This window comes from Octodon degus, unplaced genomic scaffold, assembly GCF_000260255.1.
Source record: "Octodon degus isolate 3935 unplaced genomic scaffold, OctDeg1.0 scaffold00024, whole genome shotgun sequence".
NCBI lineage: Eukaryota > Metazoa > Chordata > Mammalia > Rodentia > Octodontidae > Octodon > Octodon degus.
In genome coordinates this window covers 6,042,651-6,066,575 of record NW_004524600.1, presented here as the reverse complement: position 1 = coordinate 6,066,575, position 23,925 = coordinate 6,042,651, and the positions used below count along the sequence as shown (strand labels likewise).

The window sequence follows — 23,925 nt, the reverse complement described above, 5'->3', positions numbered from 1 at the left end:
AAAAAAAAAAAGAAAAAGAAAGAAACAGTGAAAAAAAAAAAAAGAAAAGAAAACAGGCAAGGTTACCAGCCAGCCACAGTGTCCCAGGCTGTTGCTACCCCACATGGCATAGGTCTGGGGAGCCGGGAGGCCACACGGAACCCCAGATCCAATCCTGACCCTGAAGATGCAAACCTGCTTCAGGATGCAGGTCAAGACAACTGCCTCCTGTGGTGTCAGAAGTGCAGCCCCACCCGGCTGTGTCCTGCTCCCTGCCCACTGCTGCGCCACCTGCTCTGCTCTTCTAGTCCTCAGCTGTTCTGGCCAGAGGCCTCCTCCAAAAGTACTAAATTTTTTGCTAATATGCTTTAAACCCAAGTAAGCACTGTGAGGAAACCAGCACAGAAGGCCTCCAAAGAGCAGCCATTTGGGCTCAGAGTCTTGCCGTTCTACCCAGAAGTCTAGGTGGCGAGGCTTTTCCAAGCTGTTGAGGAGGACAGTCCTGGCCCCAGGACCACAGCTGACCTCACATAGGGCTGGCTTCACACTGGAGCCAGCATGACAGGGAGAGGGCCACAGGGAAATGTACGAAGAGACTGGTTACCCGCTGGTTCCATCGAATTGAATAAAAATCTTCACTGAAAGCACACAGGCATAGTCTTGTTTAGATTGTGTCACCCTCTCTGCCCTCCAGGGAGGCTTTAGCACCTCCCAGAGAGAAAACTCAGGGCCCAGTTCTGCTCCCAGGGAAAACAGAGCATGCTGGGACACTTTCCAGGACGTTTATCCCTTTCTCAGTTCCCACCTCAGGGAACTTCCGGGAAATCGGAAACTAGGCCACCTGGGCCAAGATGAAAAGAAAGAAAAGGTCATTAGGGCAAGTCTTCAAAGTCTGAATCTAACATGACTGTATCCTTGTAAAAAAGGGAAAATGGCCCAGTATCATGATGTGCACCTGGAGCCCAAAGGAAAAGAAGCACAAGTTCAAGCCCACCTGGGCAGTTTAGTGAGGCTTTGTGTCAGAAGGGAAGAATTTTTTTTTAAGGGTTGGCCATGTAGCTCAGCATGTAGGCCTTGGATTCAACTTCCAGTACCACAAAGTTGAGAGGTGTGGAGGCACAGAATCTGAATAAAGAACTAGACATGGGAAAAGGCTATGTAACAACAGGCAGGGACTGAAATGAGGCCTCCACGAACCTACCTGCCATGAGGAGACCAAGAGGAAGCAGTCTCACCCACACCTTAATTTTAGCCTTCCAACTTCCAGACCCAGGAGATAACAACGTACCAAAGGGCGCTGTGCCTTGCTGCGGGAGCCTGGGAGCTATTCAGGGGCCCCTTGTGAGTCAGTCCCCACCTTCTTCTCCAGTGTCACCTTTGCTCCTGCATTCCATGAACCCTGTTCTGGTCTCGCTGAGTTTCCCACGTGCCCTGTGCCTGCCCCACACCTTATGTCTTCTGCCCTCCTGCACTGTACCTCATCTGCAACCTCTGCTCAGGTCCACTCTGAACGTGTATTCAGAGTCTTGGTGGCTGTTCTTGTCAGGCTGGTCTTACAGCAGTTACTATGCATATTTGCACAGAAGTTCCTTCAACTACACTGGCATCAGCTCCCTCTTGTACTTGTCTCTCATCTTGGGTATCCCCAGCATCCAGAAGAGAGCTTGTTGTGCAGAGGGAGGTGGTTATAAACATGACACTGATAGCAACCAATTCTCGCTTAACAATAAACACTCTTTGCACAAACTGCAGGAGGACCAGGGGCATCAACAGCAACAGCTTAGAGTTCAACAAGCAATCCTGCAGCTGTAGCTGGTGTGTTTGAGCCAAATCACCATGCATCTATGTGTCCACTTCTCCATCTTATAACAATAGAGATAAAGCAATTTATTTCAGATACAGTGGTACCTCAGTTCATGAATTCCATTCTATGACTCTGGTCACAAACAGAGCTGGATGAGAACTGAATTCAATTTCACCACACAGTATCGAACCTCTAACCACTGAATCTGGTGGTGTTTTGTTTTTTGGTTTTTTTTTGTTTTTTTTTTTTTTTTGGTGGAGCTGGGGATTGAACTCAGGCCCTTGTACTTGCCAGGCAAGCACTTATTCAACTGAGCTATCTCCCCAGCCCCCCTGGTGGTGTTTTTGTCCAACTCAGCTTGTGACTAGCATCACAGAAAGAATCAAGTTCATGAACCAAGGTACCACTGGACTTGTACAAATTCCTATAAACAGACTCCTACCCTCAGCTGGACTCTTGTGGTGTCAGCAAAACATACTTACTCCTGCTGAGCATGCCAGCACCCTGGGCCATAACTCCTGTGACAATGCCAGGTCCCACGACCTCAACACTTCTCTCTGGGATGACTTGGTTCACAGGAACAGAGAGGCACAGGGGAGACTCCCTGCAGTGCCTCAGTGTAACTCAATTAATCACCAAGTCATGTTGCTCAGAGAGGCTGAGGTGTTTCATATCCAACCTGCACAATCCATGTGGGTGAGCCCTCTCTCAGGACTTGACCATGAATGTCCTCTCCTGTGTGGTAAGGCCTTGCACCAGTTCCTCATTCAGGGAGGTCACTGATACTCATGCAGCTTTATGGGGCCCTGTTGTGAGCCAACAGAGAAGTCAAGAGGAAGCGTGGCGTGTGAAGTGTCCACCTCGCTGCCAGTGCCTGTGATTAGGGACAGGATCTATGTAGGAAACAATACCTTGCAGCTCTAAGTATGACCCAAAGAAACCACAACAGAGCTTCCTACATGGAACTGGGCATGGAGCTGCCCTTCCAAGATGGCTTCTGCCCACCTCTGAGACATTAGTAATTTGAGTTTTGTTAGAAGGACACACTTTTGCTATATCTGCCAGGAAAAAAAAACAAACATTACAATAAACACAAATGTACTTTGAACAATATCTCCGAGAGGGATGGGGAGATAGCTCAGAGGCATAAACACCTGCTTGGCAAGTACAAGGTCCTAAGTTCAATCCCTAGTACCAAAGCAAAAACACAGCATCTTCTTGGAACTGATATCCTTGTGCAGTGTATGACCTAGATGTAATAGTCCTGGGGTTGGCTTGAGTATCTTCTAACTACTGGAGAAAGGTGAACAAGCCTGGGGTTGGGGAGAGTGACAAAAAACTACAGTATGTTAGGGTTTATTTATTTATTTTGGCAGAACCAGGGATTGAACTCAGGCGCTTGTGCTTGCCAGGCAAGCGCTTATTCTACTGAGCCATCTCTGTGGCCCCTAGAGTTTATTTTTGTAAATAGGAACAATAAGGTCCCTAGAACAATAACGTTATAAACAAATCTTTAGCTTATGATCAACATGGAAAAATCCCTCACATTTTTTGCTTTAGAAAAAGTCCTTCATAGATGTAGAGTTATGATGTCCTGCCACACGTGGCTTTAGTTCTGGACACACGCGTTAACTACGTGAGCTGATCGCTATGTTCAATTGTTCACTACTGTATCTCACTCTATGTGTGTCCCATGACATCATGCTTCAAATAAGAGTTTTCAATGGCTTGGAGCTGGAGTCCACAGCCATCTGAGCAATATGAGTCATTAGAGCAGTTCTGAGCTAAGATGGCACTCAAGCCAGCATCTCGAGATTAAAGATAAAGTACATTGAATCAGCACCTAATGCCTTTCACAAGGGCAAAAATTAATACTAGCAGATTGATAACCCTACAGGCACAAAGTATTTTTCCTCTCCTGTCTGTCTTCCACCAGACATTATTCTTGTACTTGGCTGCAGGAGAAAAAGCTTGCCCTCTAAGGGAGCTACCTAAATTCTAGCAGCGATTCTGGCCTGCTCTCCGTACTGATAATAATGGCCAAAGCTGGACAATATGTTTGGGGTGCTGCTCAGGCATTACCTTAGTTACTTTCTCACCGCTGAGATACTATACCTGACACTAACAGTTTTTTTTTTTTTAATGTTGTAAAAATATAGAATGCTTCACGAAAAGAAAAAAACTGGATAATAACTCTTCCTATCCCAAAAGGACCCTTTGAGGGATACAGAAAAAAGGCACCCTTGACTTTTAAGGTCTCCTGTCTTTCTTGAGGTTTAGAGCACTGTAAGCTCCTCTTCCAAGGTTCTACTTAACATTGATGGCAACTGACCTCAGTCTGTTGACTACCTGCAACAGTCAAATATGAGCTGCTGTTTAGCATCTGTTAGAATGTTTTCTAAAACATGAATGTGAGTTTCAAGAGTTCTCTATATATTCTGGATATGACTGTTGAATTGAATTCAGTTTGGCCTGAAGGTTTAAGTTAGCAACTCTGAGATTCTTTGAGTAATGCAAGAAAAAAGGTATCCTGGACTCTTCTTGAGACCCCCTGTCTTGAGGCATAGAGAACTGTAAGTTCCTCTCCAAGGATCTCTGTTCTGAGAGAACACTGACACTCACTTACACTGAGCCTTGATATTTTCAGCTTTCAAGTATAGGCTGAGTTTGTGTTGTGAATGAGGTATGATCTTTGGAAGTCACCACAGAAACAGGACTAGGTCCTGGAAAGAGGTCTCCATCCAACAGAGTCAGGGTGAACTAAACTAGGTTCCACATCCGGGTCCTATGTGCTACAGGTATTTAGCACTATAATGGCTGCAGTAAGGAAGTTTTAGTTCAGGTTAAATGATTTCCTTCCAGGATGCATTAGAAAGCAAAGGATCAAAAATACCACAGGAACAACAGGATACAATTATGTGGCTTGGAAAGAGAAAGGATAAAAGGGTCAAGAACGAGGAACTGTTGGTTCCTGGGTGGTAGGGTAGTCACCTGTAGTATAGATCTGGGGCCATGTTGCAGCCAACTTCAAAGGGAAAAGGTACCAGTAAAATTTAGAGGTGCATTTACTTCCTGGAGGTTGTCTCACCGGATATAGAAGGAAATCCAAACTAATAAGAAACATACACTCAAGCTCGATTCAACCCAAAATGTCCTCTCCAAGGCATTTTATTACTAATCTGTCAAGGAAAAGACAAATTGAGAATTCTAAGAGCAGCAAGAAAAAAACATATCAATTCACATATAAAGAGGCTGTCATTAGATTAAGTGCAACTTTCTCAGCAGAAACCTTACAGGCAGGAGAGAATGGCACGATACATTTAGAGTCCTGTAAGAAAGGAAAAAGAGCCCTGCAAACCAAGAATACGATACCATGCAAAACTATTCTTCAGGAATGAAAGAGAAATAAAGCCTTTCCCAGATAAGCAAAAGCTGAGGGAATTCCTAACCACTCGACTGCCTTGTAGAAAATGCTTACGAGAGTCCCATACCTAGAAGAGAAAGGACAATAGATTAAGAGAAAGGGATCAAACCCTGTCACTACAGAGAAGCATCAAACCACAAGAATTAACAGTAAGATAACAAGATATAAACACTTGAATGCTACTCTGCTACGAAAAAAAATAACTTGAGTTATATATATATGCCAATTCCCCATAATGAATGTAATCACTATGTACTCCAAACAAGTTAAACATAGATTTCAATATGCAATGAAATTGAATCAGTAATAAAAAGTCTCCCAAAAAAGAAACAGCTTCACTGCTGTAGCCTACCAAACTTTTAAAAAGATCTAACATTAAGTTTTTCAAAGTATTAAAAAATTGAAATAATTCATCCAACTTATTCTATGAAGCAAGCATTACCTGAAATCAAACCTAGACAAGGGCTGGAGATGTGGCTCAGTGTCAAGGCCCTACATTCAACCCTAATATCACAAAAAACAAAAATAAAAAAAACCTTTTGGAGACATGACAACCTAACCACTGGGGAAATCCCTTCTAAAGTGTATGCTCCTCTCTGTGATGCTGTTTTCTTTGCTTTTAGTTTAGTTTATTTATTTTTTTAATAAGGTACTACCTTTTTAAAAGGTATGCATAAAATTTTGCTTCTACAGAGAGCACATTGGCCAAGCAATGGCCGTGACTCATCCACATGGCTGACACTGTCAAAGGATCTACAATCTGAGGTACAGGATCTCAGGATAAATCCTGAGGGGATTTCACTGACCTTATCAGATCCAAAAGCTGCAACTCTTGTTGCATAGGTCCTGCTTCACCTTGGTCTTAACCACCCAGCAGAAAAGTATAAAAACGAAGTATAAGAAGTAAAGCCATGGTGTTATGTTGAGCTGTAGGGGACTCAGGTCAACAATTTCTGACATTGCCAGTCAAGTGGAAGACCCAATACTATTATGGACTACTGGACTCTTTTAGATTAATTTGCTGAGTTTACACACCCATAATATTCAAATAACGGAACTTAACAAAGAAGGGTATACAGATGAATGTCCATTTTGTATCTGTGTATTCAAAGTGGTTAGGATAGATATATAGTTACATTCTCTTAATGAATAGAAGGATTTGTTCTAATGGTGTTTGTAAATAGGGTATCATGTCCACATCTTGTACAGCAATTAACCACTAGGAAGAATGTAGGCAATGTGTTAATTATTGAAACTGTCCTACCAATTTGATATGAAAACTGTGTCACTGCTATTTCTTTATCAATAAAATTATGGGGGAAAAATAAAAATAAAATTTTGCTTCTAGGAAGTTAATAGGTCTTCATTAAAAATACTTTTTTAGGGGAATAAACTTGTATAAACTACTCTGCCGGTAACCCTTGCCACTTCAAGGGTCACCCCTGTGGAGTTTACCAGTCAACTGTGAGGCCTGGCACTCCACAGAGTGAAAGCAGGCCAGAGATAAAGGTAGCACACGAGGATCAAGTCAGCTACATATTGACTGAAACCCTATTATCTTCCTTCACCAGGCCAAGTGCTTCCAATGTACTCCCTCCAGTCTGATTCTGTCCCCATTATCCCGCGATCAGATTTCCACTAGCCAACTGCTCATCTCAGAAACACGGAGAAACCCCTTCAAGAACTAAGTTTACTCTGGGAAGGGGAGGATGAAATTATTTTTATTCATAATTATCAGACACAGTATTCAGCCTAGTCAGTCATGTATCATTGAGTGAATCATCAGAGGCTATATATTGAGGTTCAGCTTTTTAAAATATTGTATTTCCCCACTACTAACAGTACAGTGAAAGTCTGTCATTTGTACGTTTCATTTAACCTCTTTTTAACTTAAAATGGTGTCAGTTTGTCATTTAAGTATTATCATGGTCATTTTCTACTTTTAAGCTTGCACATCAAGCAATAAAATCTCATGGCTATAAAAACAAAAGCAAAACTACCACGAGTGAAGTCTGTCCATTTACAGCAAGGAGCCAAAAGAGGGCACCATCTTTGCATGCTCAGAAGGGGCCAAGAGTGAAGGTGGGTTTCTGGCTTCCATTTTCCAGTTATGAGTGATCATAATTGTTCATTAACTGGGGTCCTTTATCAGGGATCCTCAAACCTACAGTGCACAGAAAGAATTCTTCTGGGACCTGTTAAACACACCTTCTTGGGACTCTGATATCATTAGGGCATTCCACCGAGTCAAAACTGTGTGCAGGCTGGGTGCTTTGAACAGAAAGAATATTCAGCTTTACCTCTAGGCCAGAGCCCCGGGAGGCTCACCGGAAACTACACAGATCTGCACAAGCTCGTGGTCAGGAGGGAGGAAGCAGCCAATACCAGGATGGCTGAAAGGAGTTTCCTAAAAGAATGTCGACACCTCATAAGGACATGTTGAGAGCAGGTCTGAAAAGCCAGATGTTCTGATAATCCAGATGCAGCAAAGACGAACCTCAACTACAATATATAAAGTATTATAAATACTTTAAAATATAAAATATTTTAAAACTACAGTTCCAAAAAACAAAAACAAAAACAAAAACAAAAAAACTACAGTTCCTTTTTGTGGGTGGCGGCCTCGGGCACCCTCCGGGAATACAAGGTGGTAGGGCGCTGCCTACCTACCCCAAAGAGCCGCCCACCCACCTCTCTACCACATGCCGATTTTCCACACTCAACCATGTCGTCGCCAAGTCCCATTTCTGGTACTTCGTGTCCCAGCTGAAGAAGATGAATAAATGTTCAGGGGAGATCGTCTACTGTGGGCAGATGTTTGAGAAGTCTCCGCTGCGGGTGAAGAGCTTGGGCATCTGGCTGTGCTGTGACTCCCGAGTGGCACCCACAACGTGCACCGGGAGCACCGGGACGTGACCACAGCAGGCGCATCACCCAGTGCTGCCGGGACGTGGGTGCCGGCACCGAGTCCGCACCCACTCCATCCAGATCGAGAAGGTGGAGGAGATCGCAGCCAGCAAGTGCCGCTGGCCCGCTGTCGAGCTGTTTGACGACTCCGAGACCAAGTTCCCACTGCCTCACCCGGTCCTGCGTCACCGGCACAAGCCCCACTTCACCACCAGGAGGCCAACACCTTCTTCTAGAGGCAGTGCCAATAAACCTGGTGCCACTCCGCAAAAATAAAATAAAATAAAATAGAACTACAGAGCTAAATACTTAACTACAAAGTCTTCGAGAAAAAAGACTAGTCAGTAATCAATCAATTAATCAAACAATCTATCTTAAATATTTGATACCATCTCATTGCAAAATGAAGAACCGGGGCCCTGCACATATTCTTAAATCTTTTCAATGGTTGGGAAGTCAGCACAATAAATACTTTCATAACCGATTTCTATTATTCCTCATTGGATCATGACTTTGTCTACTTCCAGGAAAAAATTGGGAGCACTCTTATGAAACAGCACACATCTAATAGGACCATTAAAAGAAATAAGGCATATAAAAAGAAAATTGGATGATGGGGGCATAATGATTTCTAGAATTACTTCAATTGAACATTAAATTTAGCTCTAGGTTTCCAGATGCCAGAAAGGAAAAGTATTCCGACTTGACATTTTCCAAGGCACTTCCTTTGCGCTAAGCCTAATAGGTGCTGCTGTGTACACCATCACCTTTCATAACCAAATCTCCCGTCTCTGCTCAGTGCTTTCTTCTCCTATTTCCTTCTCCTAGTATTAAGTCTCCACTTATTCACTCATAACTCCTATCCTTAATGAATGCGAATTAGGGTAGGGCAGAATCACCCAGAGTGACAGGGAGGGGGCAGCATCCCAAAGTATCCTAACGATACTCCTTGGAGCACAGGGACTGGGGAACTGTGCCCCCAAGTTGTGTAAATCAATAGCTCCTGGTTTTAAAACAGTGGGGCCTGACATTATGTCAAATCAGGGGCCAGGGAGATGGCTCAGTAGAGTAAGTGCTTCCCTGGCAAGTGCAAGGGCCTGAGTTCAATCCCCAGTTCCAGAAAAAAAGAAAGAAAGAAAAAGATTACGTCAAATCAGTAATTAGAACATTGAGGACTGAGCTGAATTAAGTACAAATCAGAAGGAGATAAATGTGAATATTTAACTGATTGCTGGACGAGGAGAAAGTCGCTAAGCATAAACGTGAGGTGGGGAGGGAGAGGGGGAAGCTACACAGAAGATGGATTTGACTATGAACAGGCTTCTGTATGTCAGGAACCAGGACAGTTTCAAAGAGATTACAAACTTGGAAGGTACTTCTGTAGCCGACGTCACTGATAACAAGAGTATTCATGGGGCCGGGGATTTGGCTCAGCGGTAGAATGCTTGCCTAGCAAGCTGGATGCCCTGGGTTCAGTCCTTCGCACCAAAACCAAAAGATAAACCTCCCCTAAGAACAGGCTCCACATATAAAGAACATCTACTAAAGTTCAACAAAATTGGAAAATATTCCATCTCATTAGTAATTACATAAATTCAAATTAAAAAAAGAACACCATTTTCCACTATCAATGTGATTTGATCAACCTAACAAAGTTGCTTATTTTTAGTTTCAAGATACTTCACACTAGTATTAAGTCACACCCATTCTGAAGGCAGCATTTCTCTAACCTCCATCCCGGCCTTCTTTGTGGAAATAGTCTCTATAATGTTGTTCACTACATTGTTATTATCTTAATACTAAAAGTCCCCAAACTGTAACAAGTTGGAAATTCCACAATCATCAAGCCATCACGAGTTGGTGAAACCAATGATAACACTTTCTGATGATGGAGTTAGGTGAAGTCATCAGAAATCACACAATCAATGATGTTTGCACATATGGAAAATATTCTCTATAAACTATTATAAATATCAATATAAAGCTAAAAACAACTTGATCCCATTCACATAAATACATTGGCTTGACTTGTTAAATTGCCCTCTATTTAATTATTTTTTTAACCTAATAACTTTAAAATTCAATCTATGGTTCAACTTTTAAGTGTGTATATAATATTTATGTATATAATATATATGTATATAATATGTATATATATGTACATTAATACATACCCACAATACAGGTATTTCTGTTCTTTTGGGAGTATAACAAAATGCTAACAATTATTCTCTGAAGGAAGTTACTGCGTCAACATTTTTGCGATTTCTTCATTTCCTTGAGCTATATCCTCAGTCTCATTTTCTAATTTTTAAATGAATGTACATTACATTTATGTTCAAAACAAAATGTCAAACATAATTGGAAATCATGCTTCAAAGACATAGGGTCTGGGGATGGGTTCAGAGGTAGAGTTCTTGCCTTGTATGCACAAGACCCTGGGTTCAATCCTCAGCACCACCAAAAAAAGACAAAGACATAATGAGGGGCCAGGGATATGACTCAGCAGCCCAGCACTTGCCTGCCAAGCACAAGGTCCTGAGTTCAAGTCTTGATATCAAAAAAAGATAATGAGGGCCTGAGCAGGGGGTGGAGGGGAGAAAGTAGCTCATGTACTCAGCCAGAATATAAAAGACTGTGCCTTCCTAGACAGAAATGTGGCAAAACATATCAAAAGCCACGCAGATGTGCAGACATTTGAATCACAGTTCTTGTGGGAATCTGTCCGAGGGAGCTGGAGAGATAGCTCAGTAGAGTAAGTCCTTGCCTGGCAAGCACAAGGGCCTGAGTTCAATCCCTGGTACCACCAAAAAAATAACAAAAACAAACAAACAAACAAACAAAAAACCCAACTATTGTTTGTTTGGGGCCAGGGAGATGGCTCAGTGGAATAAGTGCTTCCCTGGCAAGCACAAGGGCCTGAGTTCAATCCCTGGTTCCGGAAAAAAAAAAAGAGAGAGAATCTGTCCTAAAGAAGTAAACAGAGCTGCCAAGATACACACACATTTATTACAAAGTTATCTATAACATGAAAAATCAAATGACATAGCTATTGATAATAAGAGATTAGTTAAATAAACTGTAATGTCTAAATGTAACATTCTACAGAGTCATTAGGTGTATTTCAAAAGAAATCTTAGTCATATAGGAAAGTGTTTATACTAAATTGAATTTTGAAAGAAAGATAAAACTACACATAGGGGCCGGAGGTGTAGTTCAGAGGTGGAGAACATGCTTATTCACAAGGCTTTGAGTTCAGTCTCAGCCCCAGAAAAATAAAACTATATATAGTCTGATGATAAATGCACTGGCAAATGCATGAGTCTACACCGAGGCCCATGATACCTAAGAGAAAGGAGCAGGATGGGGGACTGGATCACAGCGGTATTATTGGCCTGCTGCAATTTGTTCTATTTCCCATACAGATAACACACTTCCTACAAAGAGCCACACAAATACCCTGCAATGTGCGCATTGCTTCTAGCATAAGAAAATAAAGGCTCCTTTTGGAAGAGAAAAGTAAGCACTTCCTTGCAGAACAGAAGATGGAAGGTGGGAGGAAGGAGTTAGGAACTCACTGCTGTTTTGGAAGTGGCAATGAAAGGCAGAGGAGACAGACAAGGAAAGCACACCTCAGGACCTGCCCATTGCATGTGCTGGCGGATGAGGAAGACCAGTGCCCTACATGGAGCTGGGGGTCGGGAGGCAGGGAGGGAGGCGTGCTGTTCTCACAGGAAGATCGCAGGAGAGCCGGCTCCAGGCCCCTTGCTCGTGCTTCCTGATCCACCCTTGTGTAACCGCTCTTTCCCTGTCTACAGCTGACCTGTGAGGCTAATATGGTAGAGCAGAAAGGACGGGCTGTGCCTCCCGAGGCTCAATGATACAGGCTCTTGCAGGGCTGGGGACACAGCTCGGCAGTGAAGCACCCAGGCTTCGATTACCAGAACCACGAATTAAATAAGTAAAACCAAAGTGCTCTGCCTTTCTCACTCTTGGATCACACGCCTGGGGGACCCAACCACCAGGTCATGAGGGCCCTCAAGCAGCCCCATGGAAACAGCCACCGTGCCAGAAACTGAGTCCTCCCACCAGCAGCAGCGATACTCTGCAGGAGTGTGCATGTGCCCTGAGGAAGCAGAGCCTCCAGTCCCAGCCTTAGGCTGAAGACAAAAGCAATATGAAAGTGGTAATTGTTGTAAGCCACTAAGTGTCATGGGTACTTGCTGTGAAAGAATAGATAACCAGCTTCCTACAGAGTCACACATCTGAATTGCCTCATAGGCTTTATGGCTTAAACCATCCCATTTTTCAATTTAGGAGGGAGAGGCTGGAAAAAGCCTTGTTTGTATCATTACAACAAAAGAATATAGGAACAGCAAAATCACATTGCTTTCTTGCACACATCAGAGCTGAGCTAGATTGCCATTAAGGTACAATGGGGTTCCAGGGGACAGGATGGACAGGGGGACGGGCCTTCCCATTCCCCTGCTGCCCGGCCTTCCCAGGGCAGCTGGGTGCCTGCTTCTTGCAGTTACCTTCTCTGTGACCCCTCACTGTTCCCTTTTTCTCTTTCAGTCCCCCACAGGATCTGCTTAACCAACCCTGCATTCAATACTCACTGTTCAAATTACCACATGGTTTCTATTTTCCTAACTAGACCCTAACTGCCCAGCGCCCACCTTTACTTCCACCTGTCCATTGTTGTTCAGGTTCTTCTTTAGTGGAAGAAACAGGAAGGAGTCAGGTGGCTTTCTGCCTGTCCATGGACGCCTCACAAGCCTTCAGCAGGTGACTCTTGTTACCTGACCTGGGTCACCTGCTACAAATTCCATTCCCACCTCTTCTGGCTCCGAAAACTACTGTGCTGTCCTTGCCTGGCGGTTTTCTGCCTCTCTGTGCCTCTTAAACCCTGCGCCACTGATGCAGGACAGAAAGAACAGGAGGCACCTCAGCATCTGAGGAGGCTCTGGAGAGAACAAATTGGGGGGATTTCTGTTAGTTTGTTGGTGTCTGTTATATAAGTTGGCAGAAATAACATTAGCAAAAGAAATAAATTGATTTTCTTTAACTTTTTCTTTTCATATTATCCTCCTCATCCTCTTCTTCTTCCTCCTCCTCCTCCTCCTCCTCCTCCTCCTGCTGTTCCTCCTCCTCCTCATCATCATCACTGGGAACCTGGGGCTGCCTTCACTCTGAGCCACATCCCCAGCCCTTTTGATTTTCATTTTATTTTGAGACAGCTTCTTGCTAAATCGCTGGGTCTGAACTTACAGTCCTCCCGCCTCAGTCTCCTAGAGGGTTAGGATTACAGCCACGCACCAGCACGCCTGGCTTCTTTCCTGATTGATGTTTTCTTTCTTGTAGAACATTGCTAGGCATGAAAGGGAACCCTGGAATTCAGTTTTCTCTCTTTCCACTTCCCCTTTTTATCTCAGCAAGTTACCATGGTAACTCACATCTTCCACTTGATAAGAAGAGGAAGAGGTGCTAAAAAGATAACGGGTGCATAAACACATACACACCTATGCTCACTCATACCCAGTCACACACACACACACACACACACACACACGTACACACGCACCATGTGGGCACGCCCACACAGTCACACGTTCATGCGCATGTGCATACACACATCCTAGACTGAAAATTAATTCACTTATATGACATAATGATGCAATAATGTCTAAAACATTTTCAAGATATCTTGGTACTGAGAAATCACAAATTTTTTTCTCTACAGTCTTAATTTCTGAACAAGGAATGGGGGAGAGGAAAAGAGGAGGGAAAGAAGACAGGAAGAGAGGTTGTGGGGTGAGACAGACAGAGAGAGAGACAAAAACAGCAAAGAGAATATGAGACTCTATCCACCACCGGATAAAGGCTGTAGGTCCCCAACAAATAAAACAGCTTGAAAAAAAATGAAGCCGACCAATAAATAACATCAACAGCCTCTGTTGTGTGGCTTTGCCTCAATTACATGTTCTCAATGTTGGTGGGGAGGGGCAATTTTTAAGGCAGAAATTGGTACTTGGTGGACAGACACATCTTAGCTGTTACAACGAGGGGTTTGTGGCTGTTCAGAAGGCCTCAGCATGTGAATGTGAGTACCTGGCCTGAAAAAATGTGGGGCGCCGAATTAAGAAAGCACATCTGATGAGGGTGCTTAGAACCCGGGAGGGGCTCAGACAGGGCTTTGACCAAGTCAGATGCACTTGCTTCTTCTCTTCCCCAAGCATCTTATTTTCCTTCAGATTTCCAATGACCTCTGCAGGAGCACTATATTTTCTGGAGTAAGGAGGACCAGGAATATACAAAAACAAGTACACCCAGCTTGCCATGCTGGCCCTGCCCCAGGGTGTGCTGAGAGGGCAACTGAGACTGGGCGTGGTGGCATGCACCTATAATTCCAGCTCTTGGGAGGCTGAAAACAGGAGAATCACTACAAGCCCAATCTGTGTGGTGAGACCCTGTAGACCCTTATTAAAATTAAAAAAAAAAAATACAAAAGATAACTGGAAGTAACCTGTTAGCTACTCGGCCTTTCCTCCGCTGTTCATGCTCCTGTCCCCACCTTACAATCCCACTGTGCTTCTGTCCCCCAGTGCAAGCTCTCATTCTGCTTTTTACAGGGGAGGGTGCCTGACTCGTGAGTTGTGAAAAAGCTGTTAGAACCATAAGAAAATTAATCGTACTTTTGTCTTTTGACATTTCTAAGACCATAATGTTTTTTCATAATCAAAGTCTTAGCGGCAAACATTTTAAAGTTAGGAATGCATCAGTTTACTTGAAAGGGAGTTCTAAGACTGTTTACCTTCAGTAGGAAACTTCTTGGCTCGCTCCTCAAAGAACCATTCACCAGTTTTTATTTTCACATTTCTGAAAAGCAAGCAGAAGGGAAGCCTAAGACAGTGGATATGAATAGTGCTATTTTGATTCCATAAGAAAACATGTCCTTTCTAGATTTCTTTTAGAAGTTAAATAATTTGACTGGTTAGCAACAAAGCCGACTGTCCTGCTCTAATTTCCTCCAAATGTGACATGAACGTGTAAGATACATATACTTGTGTCCAATATATACCAAGTACTTAGTATTTTCTTTTTTTTTTTTTAGATAATATTTTCTGAAAAAATTACACAAAGTGAAATAAAACTGCCATCAAAATCAGTCACTCACCATGTTAACAGTGGGAAGCAAGGGCATGAAAGAGAAGCTCCAGAAAAATTTAACGCTTTCCATTTGGCCAAGAGAACATACATCTTCAAGATAATGTTGGTTTATGTTTACCAGGAAATTTGCCAAAGCCACAAGAGTAGATGACCTACTCCCTGAATATGGGACCAATGCTCCTTAATGGAGGTCTTAGAACCTGGGCTCAAGCGAACCCCTGAGACTTGAGGAGATGACCTGTCAGCGTTCAAGAACAGCCCCTCCTCGCATGTCACATGCACAACAGAGAACTTCATGTGCTAGCTTTTTGATAGCTTTATTTTATTTTATTTATTTTTTAATTTTATTTATTTGTGTGTGGGGGGTGTGGGTCCAGCTCAGCCCACCAGGGGGCGGGATTAGCTGACGTGTGGTGCTGGGGGATTGAACTGTGGTCCTTGTGCTTTGCTAAGCTTGTTCTAAGTAGGTGCTTTAGACCACTGAGCCATCTCACCAGCCCATGATAGCTTTATTTTCAAGAGAATAAAAAATTAAAAAAACATTAAAAATGATACAGGATTTCAAGGCAAGATAGGAAATCAACAATGGCTGTTATATATTGCATACTGTTAGCTTCAGAGCAGTCGTTCAGATTACCAATTGTAAGCATGTAAAACTAGTATAAAAAAGATAAGCATTAACTGTTTATTTCAATAAACCAATACAATTTCAGTGCTGGGGAGGCTGAAAACAGGAGGATCGCTACGAGTCTAAGCTGTATGGCAAGACCCTGTACCAAATACATAAATGAAAAAAAAAAAAAAAGAAAAAGAAAAAGAAAACAGGAAGACACAATAAGCCAATAGAAATTACTTCTCAATCAGGGGACTAAGTGCCTGCTTAGGTAAGTGCAGGGATCGGAGTTAGATCCTGGTCCCACCTGCCATGCCACCCCACCCCTGGGCGCACTGAGCCAGCCTCCTAGGCCAGGCGTAGTGGCACACACCTATAATCCCAGTGCTGGGGAGGCTGAAAATAGGAGGATCACTACAAGTCTGAGCTGCATAGTGAGACCCTGTACCAAATACATTTAAAAAAAGAAAGAAAGAAAAGAAAAGAAAGAGAAAGAAATTACTTCTCGAAACTGAAGTCCCAAGTGTGTTTTATTCTGTTTCCAAATTTCTGGAGAAACCTCATTTCACTGAAAAAAAAAAAAAATCTCAAAAATTGTAGAATATCCTTTTAGGGCACAAAAAGGTAAATATAGAAATGTTATAAATTGCTTACATCCTTAAAACATGCCACATGGACTGCAAATATAGCTCTGTGCTAGAGTGTGTGCTTAACATGCACTAGGCCCCGGGGTTGATCTCTAGCACTGACAAAGAACACACATGAGTGTGCCACAGAACTTGTCCATTCCTTGGCTATTCAAGTTTAAGAAAAAAATAAACTTCAATTTGTGGTAAATTCTCTTCTAAAAGCTATTTGCCGAAATAGGTTTCCTATTAGATTCTTTTAGGCTCTCTAAGAACTCAAGTGGATTGTAAGTTAGTGCTTGAGAATCCTGTGAATGTAAATAAAATCACAAACATGTCAATCTACCTTTTAAAAAATTCTTGGGGCCGGGGAGATGGATCAGTGGAATAAGCACTTCCCTGGCAAGGGCAAGGGCCTGAGTTCAATCCCCAGTTCCACAAAAGGAAAAAAAAAAAAATCCTATCTTTTTCTATGGAATAATAGTAACTTTCAGAGATACCAACTCCTTTCTTTTCTCTAAAAATAATTATTTTTTGATGGGTACCTAAATTATTATCGATGTGTAGTTACTCGAACAAGGAAACATATAGTACATAGAACATTTAAGAATTTTTAGGCCAGGATTTTGATAATTAGTACTATTACTCAGAGCCAAAAATACATAAAATATTCATTGTGGTACGACTCTAGAGGTAGACAGAAGAGGCTGTACCAAGTGGGGCGTGGTAGCACACACCTGTAATCTTAGCACTCGGGTTGAGGCAGAAGGCTTCCGATGGGTTCAAGGCCAACCTGGGCTACATGGTGAGTGCAAAGCCTGCCTGAACTGTATAACAAGACTCTGTCTCAAAAAACAAAAGCAAAGGAAAAGCTTGTATTCATAAAATCAGAAACTTGAATATTTAATCTACTAAATCAACACAAAACAGCTTAAGGAAATCACCCCTCACTCAGGTTCCCTTCTTGCACTTGAAGGCAGAGAGAACAAGAAAAATCAGGGAAGGATGAAGTTGGGGGTAAAAGTCACCCTTCACATGCAAGTGGCCCTGAGCTGAATCTCCAGCAGTGAGGAGGAGGGGTTAGAGGTTAATACAGTACATAGTACACCCCACTCATCTGACCTGCCACACCTACAGCACCCCCGGTGTGGACAGGTCTAATTGCAGATGAGGTGGACATGAATAAGAGGGCCTTTAGCTGACAAATCCCCATCATGTCGTTGTTTTTTTTGTTTGTTTGTTTTTGTTTTTTCCTGGCACCAGGGATGCATGTGAACTAATCTACACGTGACATAACCTGGTATGTCAGGAGCCACCATAGGGACAAAGGACTAACTCCTAGGCCCTTAATCCATTACTCATTAAAACAGTGAGTTGTGTTTCCTCCTAAGGCAGGAACTTAAAAGTGGCTTTTGCTAAAAACTGTGACTTAACTTGAGCCTCCAAATACCTCATAGGTAACCAAAAGTAGAACAAAGCTTGAACTTCATTTTGAAAATCTCTGGGGCAAAACCTTGGTTTTGCTTATAGGCATGCTAACAATTTAGGGAATGTCTACCTAAAAGTTGGCAAAACAAGGTTTACTAGCCCTAAATTTGCTTAGCTTATTTCATTACCCTTCAGTACTGTGGCTACCAAGTTCTATGAATTACAGAGATTCAGGGACTCCCAGAATTTCCAATCCTGTAAACCTAAAGTCACCTTGGATTCCAGCAGAGACTCAGGTGACTGAAATCATCCCTTAAATCATGAAAGTTCATTTTATGGGAATTAATTAACCCTCAATTCATGAGGCTTCTCCCCTGGGAACAGCATTGCCACACATTATCCAAGATTCAGCCTGAGCTGGGGATCACAACTGAGGTAATGATTTGCCAGACCATAGCTGCCTTGGGTAGTCCTTAAAAGCTGGCCTCCTGCTTTGGGGCGTGGGGGCCCTGCTCCCCTCCACAGATTGCCCCCCACCCCAGCTTTTCTACTCTCTCTTACCTCTTTTGTTGAGGAGAACTTAATGCCTGGCAGCTCCTCCAGTTACAATCATTTACCATCTTCTCTTGCTGTCCAGTTAAAGCTCTTTCCTGAGAATTCGGGCTTTAGTTCTAATTTCTATCATTAATAAAAGCAAGGACCCATGCTAACCAGTGGACCCTCTCATGCTCCACCCATTACCCGTGTGACCCAAAGCCCTCCTGAGCCCCTTCTGTATTCAACTCACGCCCAGATCCAGGCTCACACTGACAAGTCAACACACACAGATGACACAAATATAAAAGATGGCAGTTCAGGAAAAGGAGCGGATGGGCACGCCCAAGCAACCAACGCTGCCAACATCTGTAATAGACTGCTCCAGTCTCAGAAGCAAATAAACAAATACCAGTCACCTACTGGCAATTATCTAATTAAGAACTTGATTGTCTCATCTCAACTGAGTCTTGGTGGCATTTAAGCAGGGACTAATTTGGCACATAGAGATTTGGGTACAAACACAAGAGTCTGTTGGGTTTAATCTTGTGATGGAAGAGTGGAGGGGTGAAAATCCCAGCATCCCAAGGCACATGCAGACCGCTGTCTTTTGCACTAGCGGCTGCTTCCTTTGAGTGCTAGGTTTGAGCTGGGTCTCTCACCCTTTCATGTATAATCAGCTGTTACGTGAGTCAGTTACGCCAAGACACCTTTTATAAAGACTCCCTGAGGGGCTGGAGAGATGGCTCCGTGGTCTAAAGCACCTACTTAGAACAAGCTTAGCAAAGCACAGTGGACCGCGGTTCAATCCCCCAGCACCACATGCCAGCCAGCCCCACCCCCTGCTGGGCTGAGCTGGCCACACACACACACACACACACACACTAAATAAATGTAAAAATTAATAAATAAATAAAAAAAAAAGACTCCCTGAGTCTATCAAATCTCAAGTTTTATTTATTTATTTATTTATTTATTTTTGCTGTGGAAGAACTTTTATTCTGTTAGGACACAGATATTTTATACAGTTTACATTATGCTTTATAATAATCAGCATTTCTCAAATTTGAATAATGTACCATCTCTTCTCCAAAGAGGTAGGAAAAAATCACAGGTCACTAAAAATATACCTTTAAGTGCCAGAAACTTACACAATGACTACAGAGAGTGAAGTCTTATTTTGTGAAATCATTTTTCACTTTAAATTACCACTGTGAAGAGTTTGCACTTTCAGCTGTTAAGTATTTTTAGTATCCTGATTGTCACAAAATGAGTCCACACCCCCCCTCAAGACAAATACACGATCCCAGAACCTAAGGCTATGCTATGTTGAATGATCTTTGTTACTATTATTTCATCATCATCATAATACGTAGGTCTGTATCATTTTCTTAAATATATCTGTGCTTTTTTGAGACTGCTTCTTGAAAACATGCTCTCAGAAGTATAAATATAGGTGTACAGGAGAAAATGGGATGAAATAAACAGGACGCGTCCTTGGTCATGGTACTGCTGATGCACACAGGGTAAAAGGCAGGTACATTTTGGAGAAGCTCCTTAGTGCATTTAGTTTATACAGTGGATAACTGACACACATTGTTAAATAATCAAACTATATGTTTTCTCCCAAGGAATAGAGGAAAGAGAATAGAAATTTTAAGAGACGTATTTTGACCCGCAATAAAAATTAGCAAAAAAAATAAATAAATAAAACCAACAAAAAATAATACAAATAGCATAAGGGTATTGGCATCTATGTGACATGGAGTGGACTGGGTGACACGCTATGAGTGCTCCCAAAAGACTTTAAGCCTTAAACAATCCCTGGTTGAGGCCTCCAATTATTATTTTTTTCTTCCCAGTGTGACAGCTCAACCACTCTGGGTGTGTCAGAATAACAACTCTGGCCCCGTGAAATGGAGCATTTGCATTGTAAAGGTGAGTGTTTAGTGCCAGAATTAATGGGCGACTATTGTTCCGCTCAGACAATTCAGCACCCACATAGGGAGCAAAGACAACACGTTTGTGCCAAATCTACAGAGATAATGAGAGTTTCCTGCTCCGGGGAGGAGCTGACATGGAGAAGACTTGGGAAAGGTACAGCTGAGCGTGTGTGAAGCCAGGAAGATGTAGACTTGAGCCCTGTCATTGACTAGTCAGGTAATTTTAACCATTTTATTTTCTATCTTTCCATATCTCAGGTTTACCGAAGCACAGAAAACATAAGCATTCACGCAGATCATTCCGTCAATCCGTGTTGCCCGTAAAGATCCGGACTGAGTGTTAATGCCACTTAGAGAGAACGGATTCTCTGCTTCATTACAAATCTCAAGTTTTAAAAGGAGAACTTTTTCTTACTGTCGCCAACAGAGGCACCCAGATCCTGCAGCATCTGTGCTTCGTAGAGCCCGCACAGCAGCATGACTCACAGTAACCAAAGGAAGCCTTCAGCACTTCTTCCTGGATGATCAGATCACAATCAGGGTACAAAAGTTTCTTGGAACGTCTGATAAGCTCTGCAGCAGGCAAAAGCTCTTAAATTTCTCAAACTATGACTTGCTTCTCTAAAACTTTTTCAGTGAACTTATAAATGTACCTCAACAAACAAAAGTGGGGAGTGGTTGTTAGACCAACAGATGGGGAGTCAGGAGACCTGCCCTGACCCCAACCTTCCCGCTAGGGCAACTCCTACAGAAGGATCGCTGGAATTACAAATCCATCTGAGTCTCAGGTACATTGATGGCTTTTAAGAAGCTCCTGAAGGCGTCAGCATCAATGTTCATGATGTTGAATCCTGCTAATGCTGTTATTCCATTAGCAAAAGAGAAAGCATTACTGAAAAGCACTTTACAAATTCTCACTTTGCAAATATCCAACCATATGGGCAGGGGAAATGGTTCAACAGAATAAGTGCTTCCCTGGCAAGCGCAAGGGCCCGAGTTCAATCCACAGTTCCACCAAAAAAAATAAAAAAATTTAAAAAAAAAATTCAATAGTAAGGTAGACAAAGAATCCTACCAATAATATTTTGGCCTTATTATTCTGAGCCAAACAGGGTGTTGGACTGCATTTTCATTTAGAATTCAATTTATTTACATCTGCAGGTGGTTAAGCTATTGCATCTATGCTTTCTGCTACAAGAAAAGCAAATATCATGTCCCCAGAGTCGCCTAAGTTATCTTCACCATTCAGCTGACAAGAGCTGAGGAACTGGCCTGCAGAGTCAGGACTCTGAAAACCCTGGAAAAGCACACGGGGGCAGACCTGCTTTCTGACCAGTGTCCTGGTGGCAAGGGAGCCTCAAGGCAGCCCACGGGAGGACCCTGGAAGCTCAACAGACACACGAGCTGCAGAAGCTCCAAGTAAAGAAGGCAAATGTTGGGAGACTGAGAGCAACCTAACCTCTTTGTGTTACTGCGTCCATCTGTTTGGTAATTCCCAGCTAAATCAGTGCTGGGCAGGCAGACAGATGAACACTGCTGAACTTCAAAGAGGCGTGCATCTAGGCGGATTTACAGTTACGAAGCCAAATGCTGGATTTTTCCCCCACAAGTCCAGCAGATGTGATTACAACATTTTTACAAAAAAAAAAAAACCAAAACCCTGATCATTCTGATTAAATTTTAGATAACTAGGAGTCAGAAAATCAAGATGAAGATAAAAGATTCTATCAAGTAGCCACCAACACATTTTGCAGAACATTATTAACTGTCCCTTTCTTAACCTTCATGATAAGGCAGGCAGGCACCCTCTGTGCCACCGTCGCAGCCCGAGGGCTGGTAATAAAGACCCTTGAGCTGGTGCACAAGTGAAGATGCCCACCTCTGCAGGGGCACCTGAAGATGAAGGGGTGGGATGGGAACAAGATGGGCAGAGCCCACAGCTCTGCTGAGACTGAGGATGTGCCAGGCCCCTGAAATGTGCAAGGCGGGGCCAAGCTCCCACTTTCAGATATGAAAATGATAAATGTGAAACACTACACAGGCTAAAAACAAGGCCCTGGGCTGTCTGTGGTTGGTTAGTCACAGGACTGAGATGGTGACTCCTGGTTTGTTGCTTTTTTTTAATACCAGGAATTGAGCCTGGGACCTTGTGCTTACCACACAGGTGTTTACGCCCCGAGCTATATCCCTGGCCTGTCACATCTAATTATTCAGTGAAGCAAGAGAGTCCACTGCAGCCTGACACACATGTCCCTGTTTAAAGCCTCAACCATAAACTCCAGCTAGAAACCATGCATCCGTCTACCCTCCCCCAGCAGATGGGAGAAGGCTGATCCACTCTCCCCAGGGGCTCTGAGAAGTGGGGAGAGGAGGACTGGTTCTTAACTGACATGCTATCCGCCTAGAGGTCTGAGGATTGGGCCCTAACAGGCAAGAGGCCACAGGCAGGATAAATGGAGCTGAGCCGGCCAGATCAGGGAAATGGCTGCTGATTGTACCACCGTGGGAGCCAGGGGAAACTTTCTGGAAGGAATCAGTCTTCAAAAGCATGGCAGGAGCCAGGGAGATGGCTCAATAGAATAAATGCTTGCCTGGCAAGCGCAAGGGCCCAAGTTCAATCTCCAGTTCGGCAAAAAAAAAAAAAGAAAGAAAGAAAGAAAGAAAGAGCCTGGCAGAGCCAACTCTGTGAAGACCCAGAAAGATAAAGGGAAATTCCAAGCCGCAAAGAGACCTGGGGCAGATATAGGAAGATTTAGGGACCTAATGATGCCGGAGAAGAGTGAGTTGCTTTAACGCCAGGGAAGGGCAGAGTTAGATCAGGGGCCTTCAGAGTGAGGCTGGGACAAGAAAGGAAAGGCATGGAGCCTGAGGGAGAACCTGACACACAGGAGGGTGAGGCCTCCCTTTTCACTAAAAGAAGCCAGGGCGAGTGGCACAAAAGGAAAATTACAATAAGCAGATCTAATTGAAAGAAGTTACCAGTTTAAAAACCAAGCAAACCCAAGGGGCTGATTAATCAGCTTGTAAGAAGATTCTTTGGCCCATAAAACTGAGTGTAGAGAACTCATTCCAATGTAAACATTAAAAACTTGTAATTACAAGGATGTGGGGGGGACGCAGATCAAGTGTACAACATCCAGGCAACAAATAAAAATAGCTTCAGGTGTCTCCGTAATATTAAATTCAAAAAACAATAAAGATGCATTTACTGAATTTCTTGAAGATAATGACATGTGATTTTCAAACGCAGTGAGACGATTGCTCTTGAAGGAAAAAGAACCACTGGAAAGCTCTCTGGCCTGTGCAGTGGCCAGATGTTTTTGAATTTTCATCAGTTGATTAAAAAATGAAATAATAAAAAAGTTGCAAATTGGGGAACAGGGTGACCCCAGAGGATGGGCAATTGTGAGCTGGTTAAAATGCAGCCCTGGCTTGGGGTTAGTGCAGTATATGGAATTATGAAACTAGCCGGAGACAAAAACAAGTACAGAAGGAGA

At 43.0% G+C, this 23,925-nt stretch overlaps 1 protein-coding gene across 10 annotated transcripts in view; it reads right to left on the bottom strand.

The window, feature by feature from the left end:
• The window catches only part of Sytl3 (synaptotagmin like 3), a 116,846-nt gene that overhangs the window by 65,246 nt on the left and 27,675 nt on the right, over window positions 1-23,925 (bottom strand). For 8 of the 10 annotated variants that reach the window (XM_023712241.1, XM_023712244.1, XM_004628514.2 and 5 more), the window contains one exon: window positions 14,929-14,993. In XM_023712241.1, the coding sequence (XP_023568009.1) occupies window positions 14,929-14,993 (65 nt within the window). Of the gene's footprint in view, window positions 1-12,793; window positions 12,823-14,928; window positions 14,994-20,843; window positions 20,892-23,925 lie in introns of those variants that run through there. The other 2 variants (XM_023712248.1, XM_023712249.1) reach the window with 2 other exon arrangements.